At 39.5% G+C, this 17675-nt stretch overlaps 1 protein-coding gene across 1 annotated transcript in view; it reads left to right on the top strand.

Annotated features, from left to right (window-relative positions):
• Positions 1 to 17675, top strand: part of ZCCHC14 (zinc finger CCHC-type containing 14) — a 51244-nt gene that overhangs the window by 13866 nt on the left and 19703 nt on the right. The window contains exon 2 of the mRNA XM_062618376.1: positions 1085 to 1208. Within this exon, the coding sequence (XP_062474360.1) occupies positions 1085 to 1208 (124 nt within the window). The remainder of the gene's footprint in view (positions 1 to 1084; positions 1209 to 17675) is intronic.

Raw genomic sequence — 17675 nt, 5'->3', positions numbered from 1 at the left:
GCATTGAATGTTATGCTACAATTAATAGATGTGTTTTTGTTGCTACATAACTTTGAATGCTCTTGTGGACAGCAGCTTGTGGGCAGTGCTCAGTTCTGCCTCTTCTAATGACTTCTGTTTTTTTAATGTAGCTTTAATGGTGAAAGTAAGTGTTGTGCTAAATGCAGTTTAGAAGGTAGGTGAAGGCCATGAGGTCTATTTTGATGATGCAGCTTTCTGTTTGGACATTTTTACTGTGCTATTTTTCATTGAAATACCATCACGATAGCAAGCTTTTAAATGGCAAAGACAATTTTTATTTTTATTTTATTTTTTCCCACTAAATTGAAATACATTTTTGTATTCTGCATGGAAATACTTTGAAATGCCCAAAACAAGGAATTCTTTCACCACTTCCCATTGGCTGGTGGCTTGGGAAGACAAATGCCATCACTCTGATCATCCTCTGGTTCCTTCTTATCCCTCAGCTTTCTATGCTGAGCATGATGCCATAGGGTATGGAATATCCCTTGCATTCAGCTGTCCTGGCTGTGTCCCTTTCCAACCCCTTGTGCACCCCCAGCCTGCTCACTGCTGGCGTGAGAACCAGAAAAGGCTATGTCTAAGCACTGCTCAGCAGTAACTAAAACATTCCTGTATTACCAACACTGTTTACAGCACAAATCCAAAACACAGCCCCATACCAGCTACAATAAAGGAAATTAACTTTATCCCAGCCACAAACAGCACATAGACGTAACAAAAATGGGATTTGTTTTCTTCTTGAAGAGTTAAGAACTGCAGTGTGGAGAGGTTAAGGATCTTGCAATATCTCTACAATTGACTGCTGTGTGACTATTGTTTAACAAAGAATTAAACATTAAGTAGCTTTGTAGATTAGCCAAAATAATCTAGATTTGTGAATAGCTGCTGACTGAAACAACTCCCCTGAACTGTTACTTGTGGAATATCAGTAGTAACACCCCTTGGTTCTAGAAGAGGCAAACTTCTGACTGCTGTCAGAGTGGTTCTGCTCACTCTGGAGGAAGGTGTGATGTTTGCACATTCCCTCAGTTTATTTTATTGGATTTTTGTGTCTTTCCAGGTCACGCCAAGGCCCGAGACCCCCATCAACAGTGTCAGCAACAGTCTGGAAAATGTACTACATACATCAACACATTCCATTGAGGAGTCATTACCCAAGAGGCCTTCGGGGAAACACTCCAAAGGTGTGTCCTTTTCTACATGCACACTTCCAATGGGGGAACAAAGTCATGTATCTTGGTGGCAACTGGTGTTATTTCAATTGTGATTGGAGACTGGAGTTTTGCTTCTGAGCAAAGGAAGCCACAGAAGGGGTCTTGTAGTAAGGCTATCAGTGAAAAATGGTCATCAGGAGACAAGTATGTTTATTTTTCTGTTGCAGAAATAAGCAAGAGCATTCCTTATAAGTTGAAATACCAGCTTAGCTCTCATGGACTATTGTATTCTCAGAGTGACTATCTCTTGACACTCCACCTCTCATTCGTATAGTAGCAGGTTATTTCTTGGATGAAACATATGGTGTGTTGCTTTACTGGGGAGAGAGGAGAAGGCATTTGAAGCAGCAGTTAGGCTTCTACTTCCACCTCTCTCTTAGTTCCAGAATGTGTAAGTGAGAAGCTGGGGGAAGAGGAGTGGAAGACAGGAGAGAAAACTTGCACCTTTTTCCTACTCAGTGTGCACCCTGAATGCTGTTACAAAATAAGGCTTTATTTTTGCAATGCTGACCTGGCTAAAAGCTGGGCCTAGCAAATTAGCATTAACAAGTACGCGTTCCATTTCCACACTCCAGGCTATGATTACAAATATTAAAATGTTGAGGTGAAAATGTGACTAATAGTAATTTTTTTTTTCAATGCATATGAAAAGCACTGTTAAGTGAGGAAAGCCTTTGAACTGTGAGCTGCTGTTTGTAGTAGCAAATAGCTACTTTTTGTGGTATTAATAAAAATATTCTCTATGGCAGAGCTAATGTAGGGGAAATGCACCATCCCATTAGCAGCACTAGTATATAGCCTTTAAATGTAACTAAAATATATTGCCATGGACCATATAATTTTTTTCTTTTTTAATTTGGAGTTTATTTTTATTTGGAGTTGGTCTCTGCCACTGGCTTTCTGCATCACTTTGCACATATAGTTTAATGCCACATAAATGGTGCTGAAGAATTTCAAAGCACATTTTCACTCAGAGGAGCTGGTACGGGTCGGAAAGGGTTACATATCCCAAGAAAATGTTCTTAGCTTGCCTGGACCAGGCCTCCTTTTCTGTGACACACTCAACTAGAATCCCAGAAGCTGCAAGCAGCAATAATATTTTATAGCAGAATAGTGCTATTTCTCCAGCTGTAAAAACCATCAGGGTAGAAGAAAATGCACCACTAAGCAGAAGCATGGCTAAGGTTTGTGGCTTTCTTCTGATTAAAAATAGGACAGGGTTCAACACTGTTTTCATTTGTACTCAGTGATTGCTATTCCAGTACCATATATGCCAAGATTAGTCATGGAGCACTGTGAAAATTAATTAGGTTTTCCTCTGATCTGTTTTTCTTTTATAGAATATCTCCTTAGTTTTCAGAGAATGTAGCTTTTTAATTTATAGATTGCCTTAGAGATAGTCGGAAAAGGAGTCATGAAACAAATACAGTTTTCTTACTAACTGATAACTCTGCTATCTGATCCACAGCAGGAAAGATTGTGTCGAGTTCTCCTTGATGCGCAATGTGTCTGGTAGGGAGTTCTGCCTCTTCGGGTTGGAGTAACACTGAAGATTATTTGCCAGCCTGGAGCCACCATTGCTCACTTAAATTTCTGATTCTCATAGCAAACAGACATCTTTTAATTTGGCAGGACCCACAGACTTTTTAACCTAGAGCGTATGAAATTGTCGTGCAAGTATAGGATGGACAGGTTGCATGACCACTTGTGTAATTCTTGTGTTGGTATTTTCTAGTGAGCCTTGTTTCAGAGAGCTTGAGAGGACAGGATTGCTTCTCACGGGCAGAAAGTAGTGAGCTGCCTAAGTCAGTCGTTCCACTTTTGGCAGAGTACTGGAATTGAAAGTGTCTCAGTTAAAAAGGCTGTAGCTGAAACAGAAGAAAAATGAGCAAGTTCATGAAAGGTGCAGTATCCGTTGTGCTTAGATGGATTAGAGACAGTTTGTATTAATCCAGTGACTGGTTTTAATCCTGATTTGCAGAAATGTTAGTAATTTAACATACTCGGTACGTGGTTGAACAGAGAATGGCTTTGTAGTAAGCTTGGACCTGAAAGCTATCAGTGGCTGTATCTCTCCTAAACCACACTTTGAATCTAGCTTTTAGTATAAAAGATTTCTAGTTTGTATATTGAAGACAGATGAGAAGAGTGGAGTATATTGCTGAATACTCCTGTACTAACTGTGGTGAGAGTCTGTACGCAGTTCTGTTTGCATCAGGTGGTTAATTGGAAACATTCATGCACGCTTCGTGTAGAGACTTGTCAAATACATAACTTCTGAACAATTTCACCATCCTACCTGCACAGAATATTGCTGCCTTGGGAAACGAATTTATACAATGAGTGTCACTGAGAAGCCTTTATTTCAGAGGCCCAGCTAACTGTGGGAACACTGCCAGGCACTGGGCTCCTGGATCCATACTGTAATGCCCAAGTTGTTGGGAGTGGTGACCAGCTGGGGGCAATCATATGGTTATTTAGCAAAATTCATCAATTTTTATACTGGTCCTTCAGTCTTAGTTAAAACCCCCTCTCTTTTCTGCGTGTGTCGGTGCTAAAGCAAGGCAAACCAGATGGACATTTCTGCAAAGTAAAAGTTATGACACTAGGCACATCATGTAGCTGTTAACATAAGCACTTCGGATATCTGCCCTTTATCTGGACTTTAATTTGTAAAATAAAGTTAAAAATTTGTCCTATCCAGTTTAGAAAAATTGTGGATGGGTATTGACATAGAAGGATGTGAACCTCTTTTGGACTCTAGTAGCTGTAACATACGTTAAGAATTTTGCTTTTTACTTATATCTTTTGGTGATTGAGGGTTGTTCAAACCTGTTCCCACAGATGTAGAAGTCAGTTGAAGGTAACTTCAGGAAGTGGAGGCTTTCCCTATTCTCAGTGACTGGCTATTGTGCTTGTAAGCTGCACACAAGCAGAGGTTTTAAGATACTGACATCTCACAGGTCAAGGAAAACATAGGTAAATACAGACTGTTGTGATAACCGTAATTCCAGGCATGATACATCACTGTATCTTCGTGGTTTTTTCCACTGTTTCTAGAATCTAGCCAGGTTTTAACTACGGCTTTAACACTGATCTGAACAAAACAGTTAAATTCAGATGAGGGTTGGGCATCTTTTGCATACTGTGTGAGCTGCGTATTTTTCTATCTTTCTTGTCATGCCCTAGGCTTTTTCCTACAATACTACAAAAGTTGAACCAGTGCAAACATAGCTGCAGGTGTCCAAAACTGGAATCTACATTTCTGACATGAAGATAAGATTTCATGCTTGCAAATGCTTGCCTGATAGGCGCATACTTTAGCAACAGTGCAGCTGCATAGTAATGGTCCCTTCTGTAGGCAGGTTTGTGTTTCCCAGCACAATGCCAACAAAGTCAGCAAACTTATTGCAGGTATTCTGATTCTGGTTGTCTGAAACTAAGGATTTTACCTTGCATTTTATGGAGAGCCACCTCAGACCTTTTCCTGGTTTCTGACCTGGGTGGTTAAAGAAGGTCACTGGTTAAAAATATAATACTGACTAGCAACTTATGTTTTGTGGGCAATCCTGTGTTGGTAGCTAAGGGAAATGGAATTACCATGTCAAAGTCCAGAAGGAGCTATCAGACCTAGGGGAAGTCCCACTCACAGAGCTAATCTGTAACAAGCCTATTGATGTAGAGTTGTTCTGATCTTGTGTGGCAGTTCCCAAAAGGGAGTACTTGGGTGCCAAATCTGAATGAAAAATTCAGCTTATTTTGTATTTTAAAATACAAAAGTGATAGGAATTTCCTCTCCACCAGAGATGTTATTAATTATTCCTACTGTGTGGTTCCAAGCAGAATGATTTGGCTGATAGGTGAAAATCACTGTAGGCAAATACTACTCTGTGCATGTGACATATTTTAGCAATGTATGAAATATGCTCAGTGGTCACAGCATATTTTCCAAAAGCACAGTGGAATAAAGAATATTAGACCAGATGCTGAAGTGCAGAACAAAAGAATGTTTATAATAAAGGCAGTGTAAGTCGCAAAACAACACCATGCAGTCTTCATACTGTAATTTCTCATAATACTGAGTAAAATTTTGATTTGTCACAGCCTCTGTTTTAAATTTTCTGCAGTGGAAGTTCTGTGCTGGTATTTATAAGATGTTCATTGCTGCTATGAGGCTTTGCAGGTGGCACTTACCACTGGTTTCCTCCATAAAGCAGTCTGGAAGATGGTTTGCTTGACTGAGCAAGTCCCATTTTGTGCAAAGTGACAAAAAAATCCCCTATTCTTGTCTTTCCTGTATATTTATCTTGTGTTTCCGCTGTTGCCACACAAAACCTCAAAATTGTTTCCCAGCCAGTCTGATTTCAAATGAAGCAACTGTTGAAATGTGATCCTTATATAGTGAAGCTGAATCACAATCCTTGCAACACATGCATCTAATGATAGACACAGACTGCTTTCTGTGGACAGCGAGGAGTAAAGATGTAAAATGGGTGCAGCAGGCTTTATTCTACAATCTGTACTCTATTTTGGTACTCCTGCTGAGCACAGTAAAACTTCTTCCTTAATTGAAGGTCCTGTTAGCCCACATACAGGTTTCTGGAAAGCTTCAACAGTGTGCCAGGCTAGAATAAATACACAGAATAGCACATGACTTACTGGACAAAGGCTGCTGCAGTTTGTGGGCATGAGGAAAAACAATCTTGAGAGAAAATACAGTAGTGTATTGATATAATTTTGAGTTAATATTAAATGGTAAAATGTATTCTTGTTTGCAGCAACCCTCTTGACCTCAGGTAGGGTACGAGTTGCAGGTAGGTTAAACTGATTGTTATGTGCAGCAAGCTTTGGTATTTGAGCTTGCATTACAGTAGTCAGTAGAAATGTGTGGTGTATTCTATCCAGAACTTCTAACCACTGTTTTTGCTACCTGATTTATTTTCCTTGGCAAAATGTATTTGTATGGTCTTACACCTTTGTCTGTCTCCCACTCCCTTGTCTCGTTCTTTGTCCACAAGAAACCAGACTGCAGGAGCTCTCAGCTGCCACTGCTAGTGGCAACCAACAGTCTTTTTCTCCTGAAATACTGCCCACCTATAGGCAGGGAGAAAACAGGAGGAAAAAAGCTCTGAAATCCTTATGGTTCAGGGTCCAGACTTTACAGTGCCTTGTTCTGCATCAGTTGTGTAGCGGGATTATTCTATTTTTAAGCATATACATCATCTCTAATAATATTGGGTCAGCTACTGTTAGGGTAGGGCTTAAAGAAATATTTGGGCTATGATAATCCTTCAGGAAAAAAGTCTCCCTCTGCCAACTGTATGTAATTTTTTTTAGCTGTTTATATATGTCTTCATTCATCTTATCTCTGAAGTAGAGCTTGGACTTCAAACTTCAGCAGTGTAGGTTGTTAGATCACATAAAAGGCATTGCATTCCCGACTTACTGTCTCTAACATAGTGGTCTTATGAGTATCAAGTGTTTAGAGTTAATTCTAGCAATCAAATCCAAGGATTAGTGTACTTTAAAAAAAGTTGTTTTCATGTTGCATGTTTTCCCCTCTGCTAGAAGATTATTGTGTATAAAGTGGTATCTTGAAGCCTGTATGTTGCATAAATACATTGAAGCATGTATGTTGCATAAAGACCAAGATGCAGCTTGGTCTTCTGGTGTTGGAGTTCAGTTAAGGTTGCAGGCCTACTTTGGCAACAAGGACAATACTCAGGAGTTGTTCAATATGGTTTAGAAAAAAATCAAAAGCATTGCATTTCATCCGAAGTCTTTACTGATTGTGCAGTTGTACAATGTGCTTATGTAGGCAGGCACTGGAGCCCATTTTCTGCCTCCAAGTCAGACACTAGGTTAAGTAGCTCACCCTTGGGCTGTGTCAGAGCTGGGAGAAGAGTTCCACACTCCTGGGGCTGTACTTGGACTCTGGCAAATTTGTGTTGTTAACTGTTAATAAGTTAGCTTTTGTACTCTCAAGATGTTGGAGTTGGTTTGGGTTTGTCTCCCTTGTTACCACCCTTTCCACATAACAAGACTGGTAACGTCAGATCAGGGATTGCTATGACAAGATGCAAAGGGGGAGGAGGCCAGAATGCACAGACTCTTGTAACCGAATGAAAACAAAGGTTCTGATCTGCCTACTCATGCAGTAATTGTCATAACCTTTTTGTGCAAATAGTCCAAGGTGCTCCTTACTGAAGTTTGGAAGTCATGGCCTAGATTCCTTCACAGCCCTTTCTGGTTCACCAGCACTCTACATGAGGACTATGACCTCAGGTCTACCCCGTGGCCAAGAGCTGCAGTGAGTTGACTTCAGTGGAAAGTCATTGTATGTGTGGTTACCAGTGTTTTCGGTTCAAGTTCGTAAGACTTCACTAATGCACGCTTCTTGTAAGCAGTTTTGTTTTGCGTATACTGTATGCCTTGTTCACATACTCATCTCATACAATGTTTATATCAAGCATATGCTTAAGGGCATTATCTTGAAGCTGTTGAGTGCCTCTTTTTGGGCTGCTTGCTTGTTTTGCCTCAGTAAAGGTGGTGGAATCACTCTGCTTGGGCAGCTCTGTCTGTCCCTACCTTATTAGCTGTTGAGCCTGTTGGTTAAATTAATCCAAATTTGACAGAGGCATTTGGTGTTATTTACAGTAGTGTCTGAATAGAAGAGACTCATTCATGCTTCCGTCAGGAGGAGAGGTGAGAACAGTTCAGCCCTTATCCTGTTTTGTCTGCCCAGACACTCACTGTTTTTTCTGGACTAGAAGCAACATGTGCTGATGGTTGCCTAGTTGGCAGTTCAAGAGAGTCCTGTGCAAATCACTGTAGGGGATGCAAGACTGAACTGGCATCCTGAGGAAGTAAGTGGGTGTGCAAGAGAGGCAGGTGACTTGCAATGGTGTGGGTGCCTGGGGAAGGAAAGTAGCTAGTTATGAGTGTATGTTTAGGGAATATGTGGAAAATTTAAGGTAGATCTGGTAAATACGGAAAGTAGTGTTGTAGGTCTGTTGTAGGACTAGAGTCACTGCAGAGGAGGAGACATACAGCATAGGTCCCTGGAAATTAAGGCTTCATTTTGCTCCTTTCTTATTCATCTTGCTTTTATTTATTCTTATATGAAGATTCAGTCCAAATTTGTGTACTGGGCAATATGTTTTTGTTATTAAACACTAGAAAATTACCAGCTTTCTGCTAAAGTAAGGTTTGTCAATGAAGCGCTTGATTCTGAGTACTGTGAAGCCTGTTCAATTTGGCTTTACTGGGAGTTGGATGATATTTCTGTTTATAATGAATTAGAATCAAGCTACTCCGAAAAAAAAGAAAAAACAACCCAAAATTCTAAGAATAGTATGCTGGTAAATTCAGCCATGCCAAGGGGTTTGCCTCACTGTAATGCATTCCTTGGGCAGATTCCTGATCTTAGTTGTCAATATCTAAAGTGAGACTATAAACTCATATTTAACACTATTTTCATGGCTCTTTAGAAGCACAGGAGGCAACACTGAGGCATGTACATTCCTAGAAGGACCTTCTTGTATTGGCAGTTCATGTTCATGAAGTCCTGGAAGTGTCTACAGTGGCACATCAGTTGCTAATGCAGATGAAATTAAGAGCCATTACATCAATAGCTATGGAAGCAATAGCATGACCTTCTGCCAGTAATGAAAACAACATAAGCAACTTGAGCTTTTAATTAAAATCGCATTTAATGAGCAAACCCAGCTTTTCTCAGATCTTTAGGTAATGGCTTAATGCAGCGCATCTGCTGGGAAAAAAATGTGGCAGAGTCAGAACAAAATGAGTGTGAAAGCTTCACCTGGTGGAACTAATGCTTAAACCTACTTTAATACTGAAAATCCTTTCTAAAGGCAGGGGGTGGGGAGAGGAAATGTGAAATCTAGAAACTTATTGAAGGATAAAGACATGTCAGGCAGGACTTCAAAAAAAGTGATGTTGAACATTAGCTGCTGATTCTTGGCTCTTGGCAATTCCTGCTGCAACCTGATGGCAAGTATCTCTCACTAGTGGTGGACATTTCTTGTGTCTACTGCTTGAAGATTCAGGGTTGTGTGGAATGTTCAGAAATGCTCAGCTGTTCATTGCATCCCTTTAGAACCTAACACCCCTTAACATCTGGAAGTGTCTGTTTTGAAATAATCCCTTTCACTGCCATGTTAAACAGAGGGATACAGGAATTTAAAATAAGTGGCTTGCTTTTCCTTACAGACTGAATTGGACCCAAAAATCACTTTTAAGAGGAAAATAAGTGATTTACATGTGTTCCTGGAAAACCATCATCTCCTTGCCCATTTTTTTTTTACATGGTGTACTTTTACATTTGTACTAATGACACAAAGGCAATTTTCTTGTGTATGGCATGCTTCATAAGCTTTTATAGCTGGTTAGTTGTTAGCTGGTAGATGTTCCTTCCCTTCCCATATCAGTTTGCTGTTAAATCTCCTGTTTTCCAGAACGTATTTTTCATTTTTACATACCTTTAGAGTGGTTTTTTTTCCAAAATGTGCCTCTCTGAGGGCGATAGGCTTAAAGTAAAGCAATTCTTCAGTAGCTGGAGTTTTTATAGGTGGCTGCGTATGTAAGTTAGAAATGTTTACATTCCTCCCAGATACTTTTTGTGTGCATCTGAAAGTTCATGAGAACTTAAAGTAAGTCTTGGTTTTTGTGCTTGACTTTTGATGTCAAAATCAGGATTAGAATTCTGACACTGGGGCTTTTCTCTGCAGGCATGGGAGGCTGTTTTCAAAAGAATCAGAGTAGAGCATAGAGGACTTGAGATAACTTTAGAGAAATTGGTGATATTTGGACCTGGAAACAATAAATTGTGGTTTCACGTAGGGTAGTAAATCACAGGATTGAGATTAATTCTCCTTAGTACTGAGCACTGTCATGACAGACTGATCTGGTTTGGAAATGAGGAGGTGGGTGGAGAGGAGGAATGAGAATATGTCACCAAAAAAGAGGTTACTTTACCAGCAATTTTCTTTCCCTACTACTACATCATTTCTTTACTCTGCTTCCATTCTTTCTTATCTGGAAGTGACCTTATTTAGTAAAGGACAAGGCTTTATTTCCATGATTTCTTATGTTCAGTATCTGGCATAAAGGAACAGATGGACTGCAAAGAAGAAACAATGAATGTAATAATACTTATGCTAGTGGGAGACCTTTGCAGACGGTAACTCACGAGTCTTACTGCAGGGCATGCAGCTAAAGGGGAGGACATTTTAATCAGTGTTCTCCTGCATTTTAACTACCAGCTGCTGCCAGCCTGCACTCACAGGTCAGAAGACAATGGTTGACTTCATTATTCACTGTGCCAGAGCTTCAGATTCTGGTGTTCTAGATATGGCTTTGCTTGAGATTTACTGTAGCATCTTATATATGTATCCATCAAGCTGGGATAGTTGTTGCTTCACATCAGGGCTGTCTTAATGTTTGTATAGCTCTGTGAGGAAAAGCTCAGTTTTGTGTCAAAGTGTTTGGGATTTTTCCATTTGGTGGACAGAAAGGCTCTTTGGTCAATCCTTGTGGACAGAGGCAAGTTCCTCTCCTTTGTTTTGCTTACATAGATACTATTTCTTAAATTAAATGTGCCTTCACTAACCTGTATCTCTTTTGCTAATAGCCAGACAAGAAAATGGTGCTATTAACATTGGGTTCATTATAAATACAATCAAAATGAAGCTGAAAGTCAAAGCAGCAAAATTCTGTGTATTAATTCGGTTTTATTTGGGGTTGTTTAAAGAAAGTTGGATTCTTCCATCTCATGCAGCCTTCACGTGGTTTTCATAAACTGCATCTGTTGAAAAATGCCGGAGGAGAGCCAGATACTGAGACCTGGATTAAGAGATTTGGCAGCTGAATGGTAGTGAAAGGATCTATGTATTTTGGGTTGATGCTAAGAAGTAGAGACTAAAATCTCATTTGTGGATTGCAGGTAGTGGAAACTGGGAGCAGTTTAAGGGGTCGTGCTGCCCCAAACCTGTGTGGAGTGGGGTATCTTGTACTTTCCTTAAGTATTTGATGCTGGTGCCATCAGATGCACTCCTGCAAGGGAGGAGCAGTGGCTCTGATCCATATGGTGTATACTGTGTGCCACACAGGTAGAGGACAAGACAAATAGTCAGCTTTGATGGTGTTGAGGTGCTTGGTCAGGTTTTATTTCTAATTTAATTTCCTCTTGCTCTTTTATGCTGGAAAGTCATAGGCTGCAATCATGCAACACAGTGGTCTTGATTAAAATTATTGTTTATTTTTAGGCGCACAAAAATGCTAAACTAAAAGGTTAATGTTTCGTTTGCTTTCTGATGTTCTTTTACTTCCCTGGGAAAGAAAGCAGTGAACTTGCTGTGGTGCATTACTTCACTGTCTGGAGTGGATGCATTTCATCAGTGTATGGTGTGGATGCTATTTTTAACGGCAACTTGAAGGGGTAGCCCTGCTAAAATTACATCATTAATACACACAGCTGAAAGGAAACAGCATAAAACACAACTGTGCCTTAGATTATCTCTATTGTGTTTTTCACTTCTGTGGATGTATGAATTCGTATCATGCAAGCAGAGATACAGTTGGACACCACCTGTTTATTTGCAAAGGGTTCAGACTTCGTTTGGTCTTGTGGAAATGTGTAATAACCAAACTTTGTCTGCAAAAACGATAGGTATGAAATAAGTGTTAGTGGCTTGGGAAGCTCAAAGTTTGTGTTCCTTCTTGTCCCTGTTACTAAATAGTTCAGGGATTTGATGGATCTCCTATTATTGCAAAAGATGGTGGGGAGCAAGGGTGTTAAACCCTAGTTTTGCCAGAAGTATGTTTTGCCTCATTCTGTACTGCTTGCTGAAGAACCTAAAGCCAAGTATAGTCAAAGCTTTAAAACTGAGATTTTTAGTGGATGAGGTTTTGTTTTGTTTCTTTTTCTTTCCTTCAGTTTCTGGGCACTCGCACTGCCTTGGCAAATACTAACAAAATCTACTTTCATCTTTTCCTTCTTACATTTGCATCATAGATGTGTTAAAAACAGTTGTCTCATAGTAGACAGTATCTCAAAGTAAGCTTAAATGCTGAATTAGAACTTTTCTCTGTCTCTTTGAATTACTAGTAAAATCTTGTCGGGGGTCCAGAATGAAGGAACAATTGATTTACACAAAAGCAGAAAAGGGAACAAGAATATTAAAGCCTGAGACCAGAGACCTGAGAATGTACAAGGACATAATTGCCAACAAAAGAACAAACTCACAGAAGTGGTTGTGCAGAGGGATATTTGTTTCTCACTGAGCTAAGCTCTTGAATGCATTTGTGGCTCTTGGCAAGACTGTATGTACTGAAGGTTTTGCCTGTTCTATTAGTCCCTGAGCCTGGTGTTCTTACATAGTATGCTAACAGAATATTTTCTCATCGTTAACAAGGTTTTCATGTCGTAATTCTTTAGGGGGGGTGGAAAAAAAGCTATAAAATTACTTTGTCCCTGCTGCTACGACCTTAAGTCACGAGCTTCAAGATGCTGGTGCTGTTCTCTAACGTGCAGAAAACAGCACATGCTTATTTACATGAGCATTAAACTGTGCTGTTCTGGAGTATCTGTCTTTCAAATAAGACTAGCAGTGTGTATTCATGTGCCTTTGAGTTTGAAATGCACATGGCTGCTGTATGTTTGATTTGGAGTTGGAAACTCTCTTAACTCCTTTAGGTAGCTGAAGGGTTTCTTCTGCCAAGGTTGGAGCAGGCAGCATCTGATCTCAGAGCTCTGGTGTTTTATCACCAGATTGCCCTTCAAGGCAGGGCATGCTGGCTGAGCAGCTGCTGTGCTGTAATCTCACTGACAGGGGTCCAGCTATGCTGATATATGGTTACATACTGCAGCCCACAAGTGGTATTTGTGCTGTAGAAAAAAAATCTATGAACATATGTTTATATCATATATATATATATATATATATATATAAAACTAACATGTATTCTTGCTCCCTTTTCTACGTTCATATAAATCATTGTTCCTGCATTCTGGACACCAGACAAGATTTGATCAGTAATACATGTATACAAGTAATAATCAGGTCCTGACTTGGTGACCTAGAAGCTTAAAGTGTTGCTGGGCAAATCCTCATGTGATGCAACTGTGATTACAACTGTAATTGTTTTTATGCAGTGGGGACTGGGTCTTGTTAATAAAGAGTAACAGTGGATTATAATTATCGGAGTGGGACCTAGAAGGCTTAAATGAATGAAATCTTGTGTGATGAAGGAAAACTAATGGATAGTAGGCAGCCTTAACTCTGTTCCCATTTCCCACATCCTTCCGAAAAAGATGGTTTGTTGTTAGTTCAAGCTGCACCCAAAGGTGGCATCTTGCATTGCTTCAGTGGTGGGTCAGCTGTGTTGGTGTGACACTCCATTTGTCAGGCTGTATTTCGGACACTGATGTAAACTTCAAAGCAAATGCCATTGGATTCCCTGCTGTGGAGACTACCTGAATGTGTCACGTTTTCTTCCTCTGGTTCCCTTTCAGGTTTATATGCCCTTTCTAAACTCAGGGTGTTTGTTCCACGCAGACATAGAAACTTCAGAGGCTTTGGCTGAATTGGGGTTGTTTCCTTTGGTGATGTTTAGATTTAGTGAAGCCTCGTGTTTCGTACACTTTAGCACAAAATCTGTTATTAGGGAAAGGGCCTACATTACCAAGAGTGTTCTCCACGGAAAATTGAGATTGCAGTTTTAGTTTTGTCAGTGAATACAGCATTCGTATTAGAACTAATCATCTGGCTTGCCTTGGGTTTGTGGGTGTTCCAGTGAATTAGAGGAAATCCTTTCTAGGGGAGCATAAGGCTTCTGTAGGATGAGCTAACCTTCCCTTAAAAATAAGAAATAAAGCCAATATTTTCTTTAAAAGGGGATCTAAGAACAGCAATTAAAATAATTACTTGATCAGATAAAACTAGACTAAATATACAGCCTGTTACTTACCCAGTAAGTAAAAGTATTTATATACTAACTTGAACATCGCTCTTGATTGCAGAGATATTTTTACTGCCATGGGCTGTGTAATTAGATATGGGCAGCCTGCTTATTTTAATTGCCTATACAAGAATGTATGTCAGTGATTACTGGTGCTGCCTTCACGCTGAGCCTTTGGGCTTATGGTCACTTTTACAGGAGAATTTTGGAAAGAGAAATCTAGTTAATTGGAGAAGAAAGATGAGCCAGGCACTGGGCTGGATCTCCAAGCAAATTAAGTACACAGCTGCATTCATAACTTAACACATGCTTTTCACAGTTGTATGAAAATAGTTAATTAGCTGCTGATACATATAGAATTAGCCAGCTTGGGGAATTAGGCAGTAAGTATATTTTATCAGTTAAATTCTGAAGTCCTTTAAAAATGCAGCAGTCCCCCAACCACCAAGCAGTAAAATTTGAGCACATGCTTATTATTCCCAAACACTGCAACTAGTCTGAATTTGTTGTAGGATATCTTGAAGCTTTCAGTGTTGCAAGTATTCACCTAAAATGATGCTTGAAAATGCCAAAGTGTTTCCATGGTATTAAAAAACATAGTTAAGCATTTCTTTCAGGATATGTTCTGTGACGGTACAAAGAGATCCATCTTTGCTTGATTAGAGCTACTTAAATTAAGAAATGATGGTTTACCTTTTGCTCAGCTGTCCCTAGCTAATGTCAAAACTCTTGCAGACTCTCCTGGCTCTATATCATAGCTCTCCTTTAGCCCAGAGCGTTATTATATATATTTCAACAGCATATCCTTGGTAAGTATATGTTTCAAGGCACAGCACCTGCTCAGTAACATGTGCTGGTGCTCAGATTTAGTAAGGCAGTGGAGCTGTTACGCAAATATGTCCAATACAGCAGCCCCTTCTGGGTAATTTATTCTGCAAAAGCTTTTTCTGGCCTTAGAAAAGAAAACAAGGCAACTTGTAAGGCAGTTCTCTTCAGTGGCAGTGGCAGGCAGCTCAGCAGCGATGTGAATGTTAGTGCTCTTGGCTTGAAGTAGTGGGTAAGAAAAGCCTTCATGCTGGTTTTTGATGCTGTAGCTTGGTTCTTGAAAGCAGCTGACTGATTCTTCTGGGGTTTACATTTTCCTTTCCAGATGGGAGTCTTCTCCAGCCTTCAGCACAGACAGTTTTCTGTTTATTTAAGCTTTTTGAATCCAGTGAAGTTGCGAAACCATTCTTTACGTTGATCGGCTTTTGTGGTTGGCTGAAGTGCTGACAGTGTCGTTCAACAGACTCAAAACAATGTATGAATTCAATTAAATCTTAAAACCTAAGATATACAGACTTTTTTTTGTAATATCTGTCTTTTTTTCTTTTTTTTTAGAAACATAAGAAGGTCACTTAGTTGGAAAGTTAAACAAGCCAAACAGGAAATAGCAGGAACATGAAAACTACCAGCTTGATTGGGAGTGAGTGATACAATGTCAGTGTATTACTGCTTCCTGTATGCTGCCAAAAGCAAACCGATGTCTTTGATTTTCTGTAAAAGCAGTGTAATTATTTCCTGTGGAATATTGCAGTTCATAATCTTAAGTCTTGCTTTTAAATTAAAGAAAAATTAATTTGTCACTTAAAAGTCACGTTACAAGTATGTGTTGTTTGTGATCCTGTCCTATAAATTGGAAGAATCCTTATTTCTGACAAAGAAAATGACAGTTTTAAGAGCATTTCTTCTGCTGATGTTGCTGCTAACAGAATTTTTTTCATGATGTTCACGAAGCTTTAATTTCCATTGCCTTCCTGTGTGGCAACAACCAGCCAGAAGACTTTCTTGCTAACTACTAAAACTGGTTACGAGTTTTTCCCTAGCTGTAGTTTCCTTTTTAAGCAGACACCATAGAAAATCTGCTGTCTGCTCTTCTACTTTCAGTTTTAAGAGATACCAGCAGAAGACAGGGTGGTGGACCCCGTTACAAGGCTGAACTGGGTTTTAACAAGTTAACATACCTTAAACGTGAGTTTTGTTTTCTCCCTTTTTCTTCATAAAACCATCTCTCTTAGTAAGAGAAGGTGTTCAACTTAGCACAGACTCTTAAGGAACCACAAACCCTTAGGATTAAGAGAAGTAAAAGCCAGAAAGTGGAAATGTAAGGAGCAGCAAGTGATACAACATGCTAAATAACTGCTGGCCGGTAGGTCTTGTGTCATGTGCTATGACACACTGCTTGACCAGCTTCAGGCAAGAAGCAGAGGCCCCTTTTTGTCCTCTGCTAAATTTTCCCTCCTTTGTTTTCATAAATGAAAGCTGTGATGGTAATTAGTCCTGTCTCCTGAGTTTGTGTTAGCAAAATTAGTTTCTACAGGATACTTGGTTTAAAGAATTTGCTCTGTTTGGAGTCTAGATAAATGTGGTATTTCAAGAACATTTCAATGATTTTTGTGTTGCAATGGTCACAACTAAGTTTCAGAGCTATTGTACATGCACCAGTCTCATCCCTGGAACACAGTCCATAATTTCCTGGATGTGTCGGGCTTCATGGAGGATTTTGAAGATACCTGATAAGGGAGAATAAGCAAAGATCTCACTGTGCTTTCATACCAAGGTTTTGGGATCACTTCAGTGTCCCAGTTATGCCTCTTCACACATTTTCTCAATCCATAACCACTGTATTATATAAAAATAGGTTAATATCTTAATAAATTACCCTGCTGTGTCTGGAGAGTTCTGAGAATGAGATGTCATTTCTCTTCGCTAATGTTGTAATGAAAGGTCATTATTACATGACAACTCAATGTAGTGAACTGTAGAGAAATCTCTTCATCCTTTCCTAGGTTTGACTTTTTCTAGGTACTAAAATAAGTCATTTTCAAAAAGAAACACATCCCTACCCGCTTTCCCTTACTTTTAAGGAAATAGTCTAAAGATGGTTCTTGATGCTCTTCAGTGGAAGCTTTTTTCCCTCTAGTATAGCTGTGGATAGACAAGCTCATAACTGAGTGATTTACACTTATCATTTAAGTTAAATTTGTGTCATGCTTTTTAATTTTTTGATGCACTTACATTATAAGAATGTTTTGTGTTTCCTGTTTTTTCATGTTCTTTCCCTCCCCAGAAGCACAGTTTCTGTAAGTACAAACTATTTAATAGAAAAGAGCCTGTTTTGTCATTCCATTATTTGGACTCTGGCCCATCAGTGTTTTGATGCAGATTGGTATCTCTTAAAAGGACTAGTTTGTGAGTTAATGAGTCATGAAACAATCCGGGGTGTGCTTTTGCTGGTTGTTGAATTGAACAGAGTTCAAGCTGAATGTTTTCAGTGTCCTCTTAACATTGAGTGATTCAGAACCTGTTAGGTCAAAGTTTGAAGTGAGGCTCTGGGGACATGCTTCCAGTGAAATCTTCCTCTAAAGGAGTCTTGGGGACAGATCAACAGTGCAAGCTCTTTCTTGGCTTTAATGA

Source organism: Pezoporus occidentalis, unplaced genomic scaffold (assembly GCF_034315485.1).
Source record: "Pezoporus occidentalis ecotype Australia unplaced genomic scaffold, CSIRO_AGI_Poc_V1 ctg20, whole genome shotgun sequence".
Classification (NCBI taxonomy): Eukaryota; Metazoa; Chordata; class Aves; order Psittaciformes; family Psittacidae; genus Pezoporus; species Pezoporus occidentalis.
Note: the sequence above shows the minus strand (reverse complement) of the source record. Positions and strands in the feature narration are given on the sequence as shown.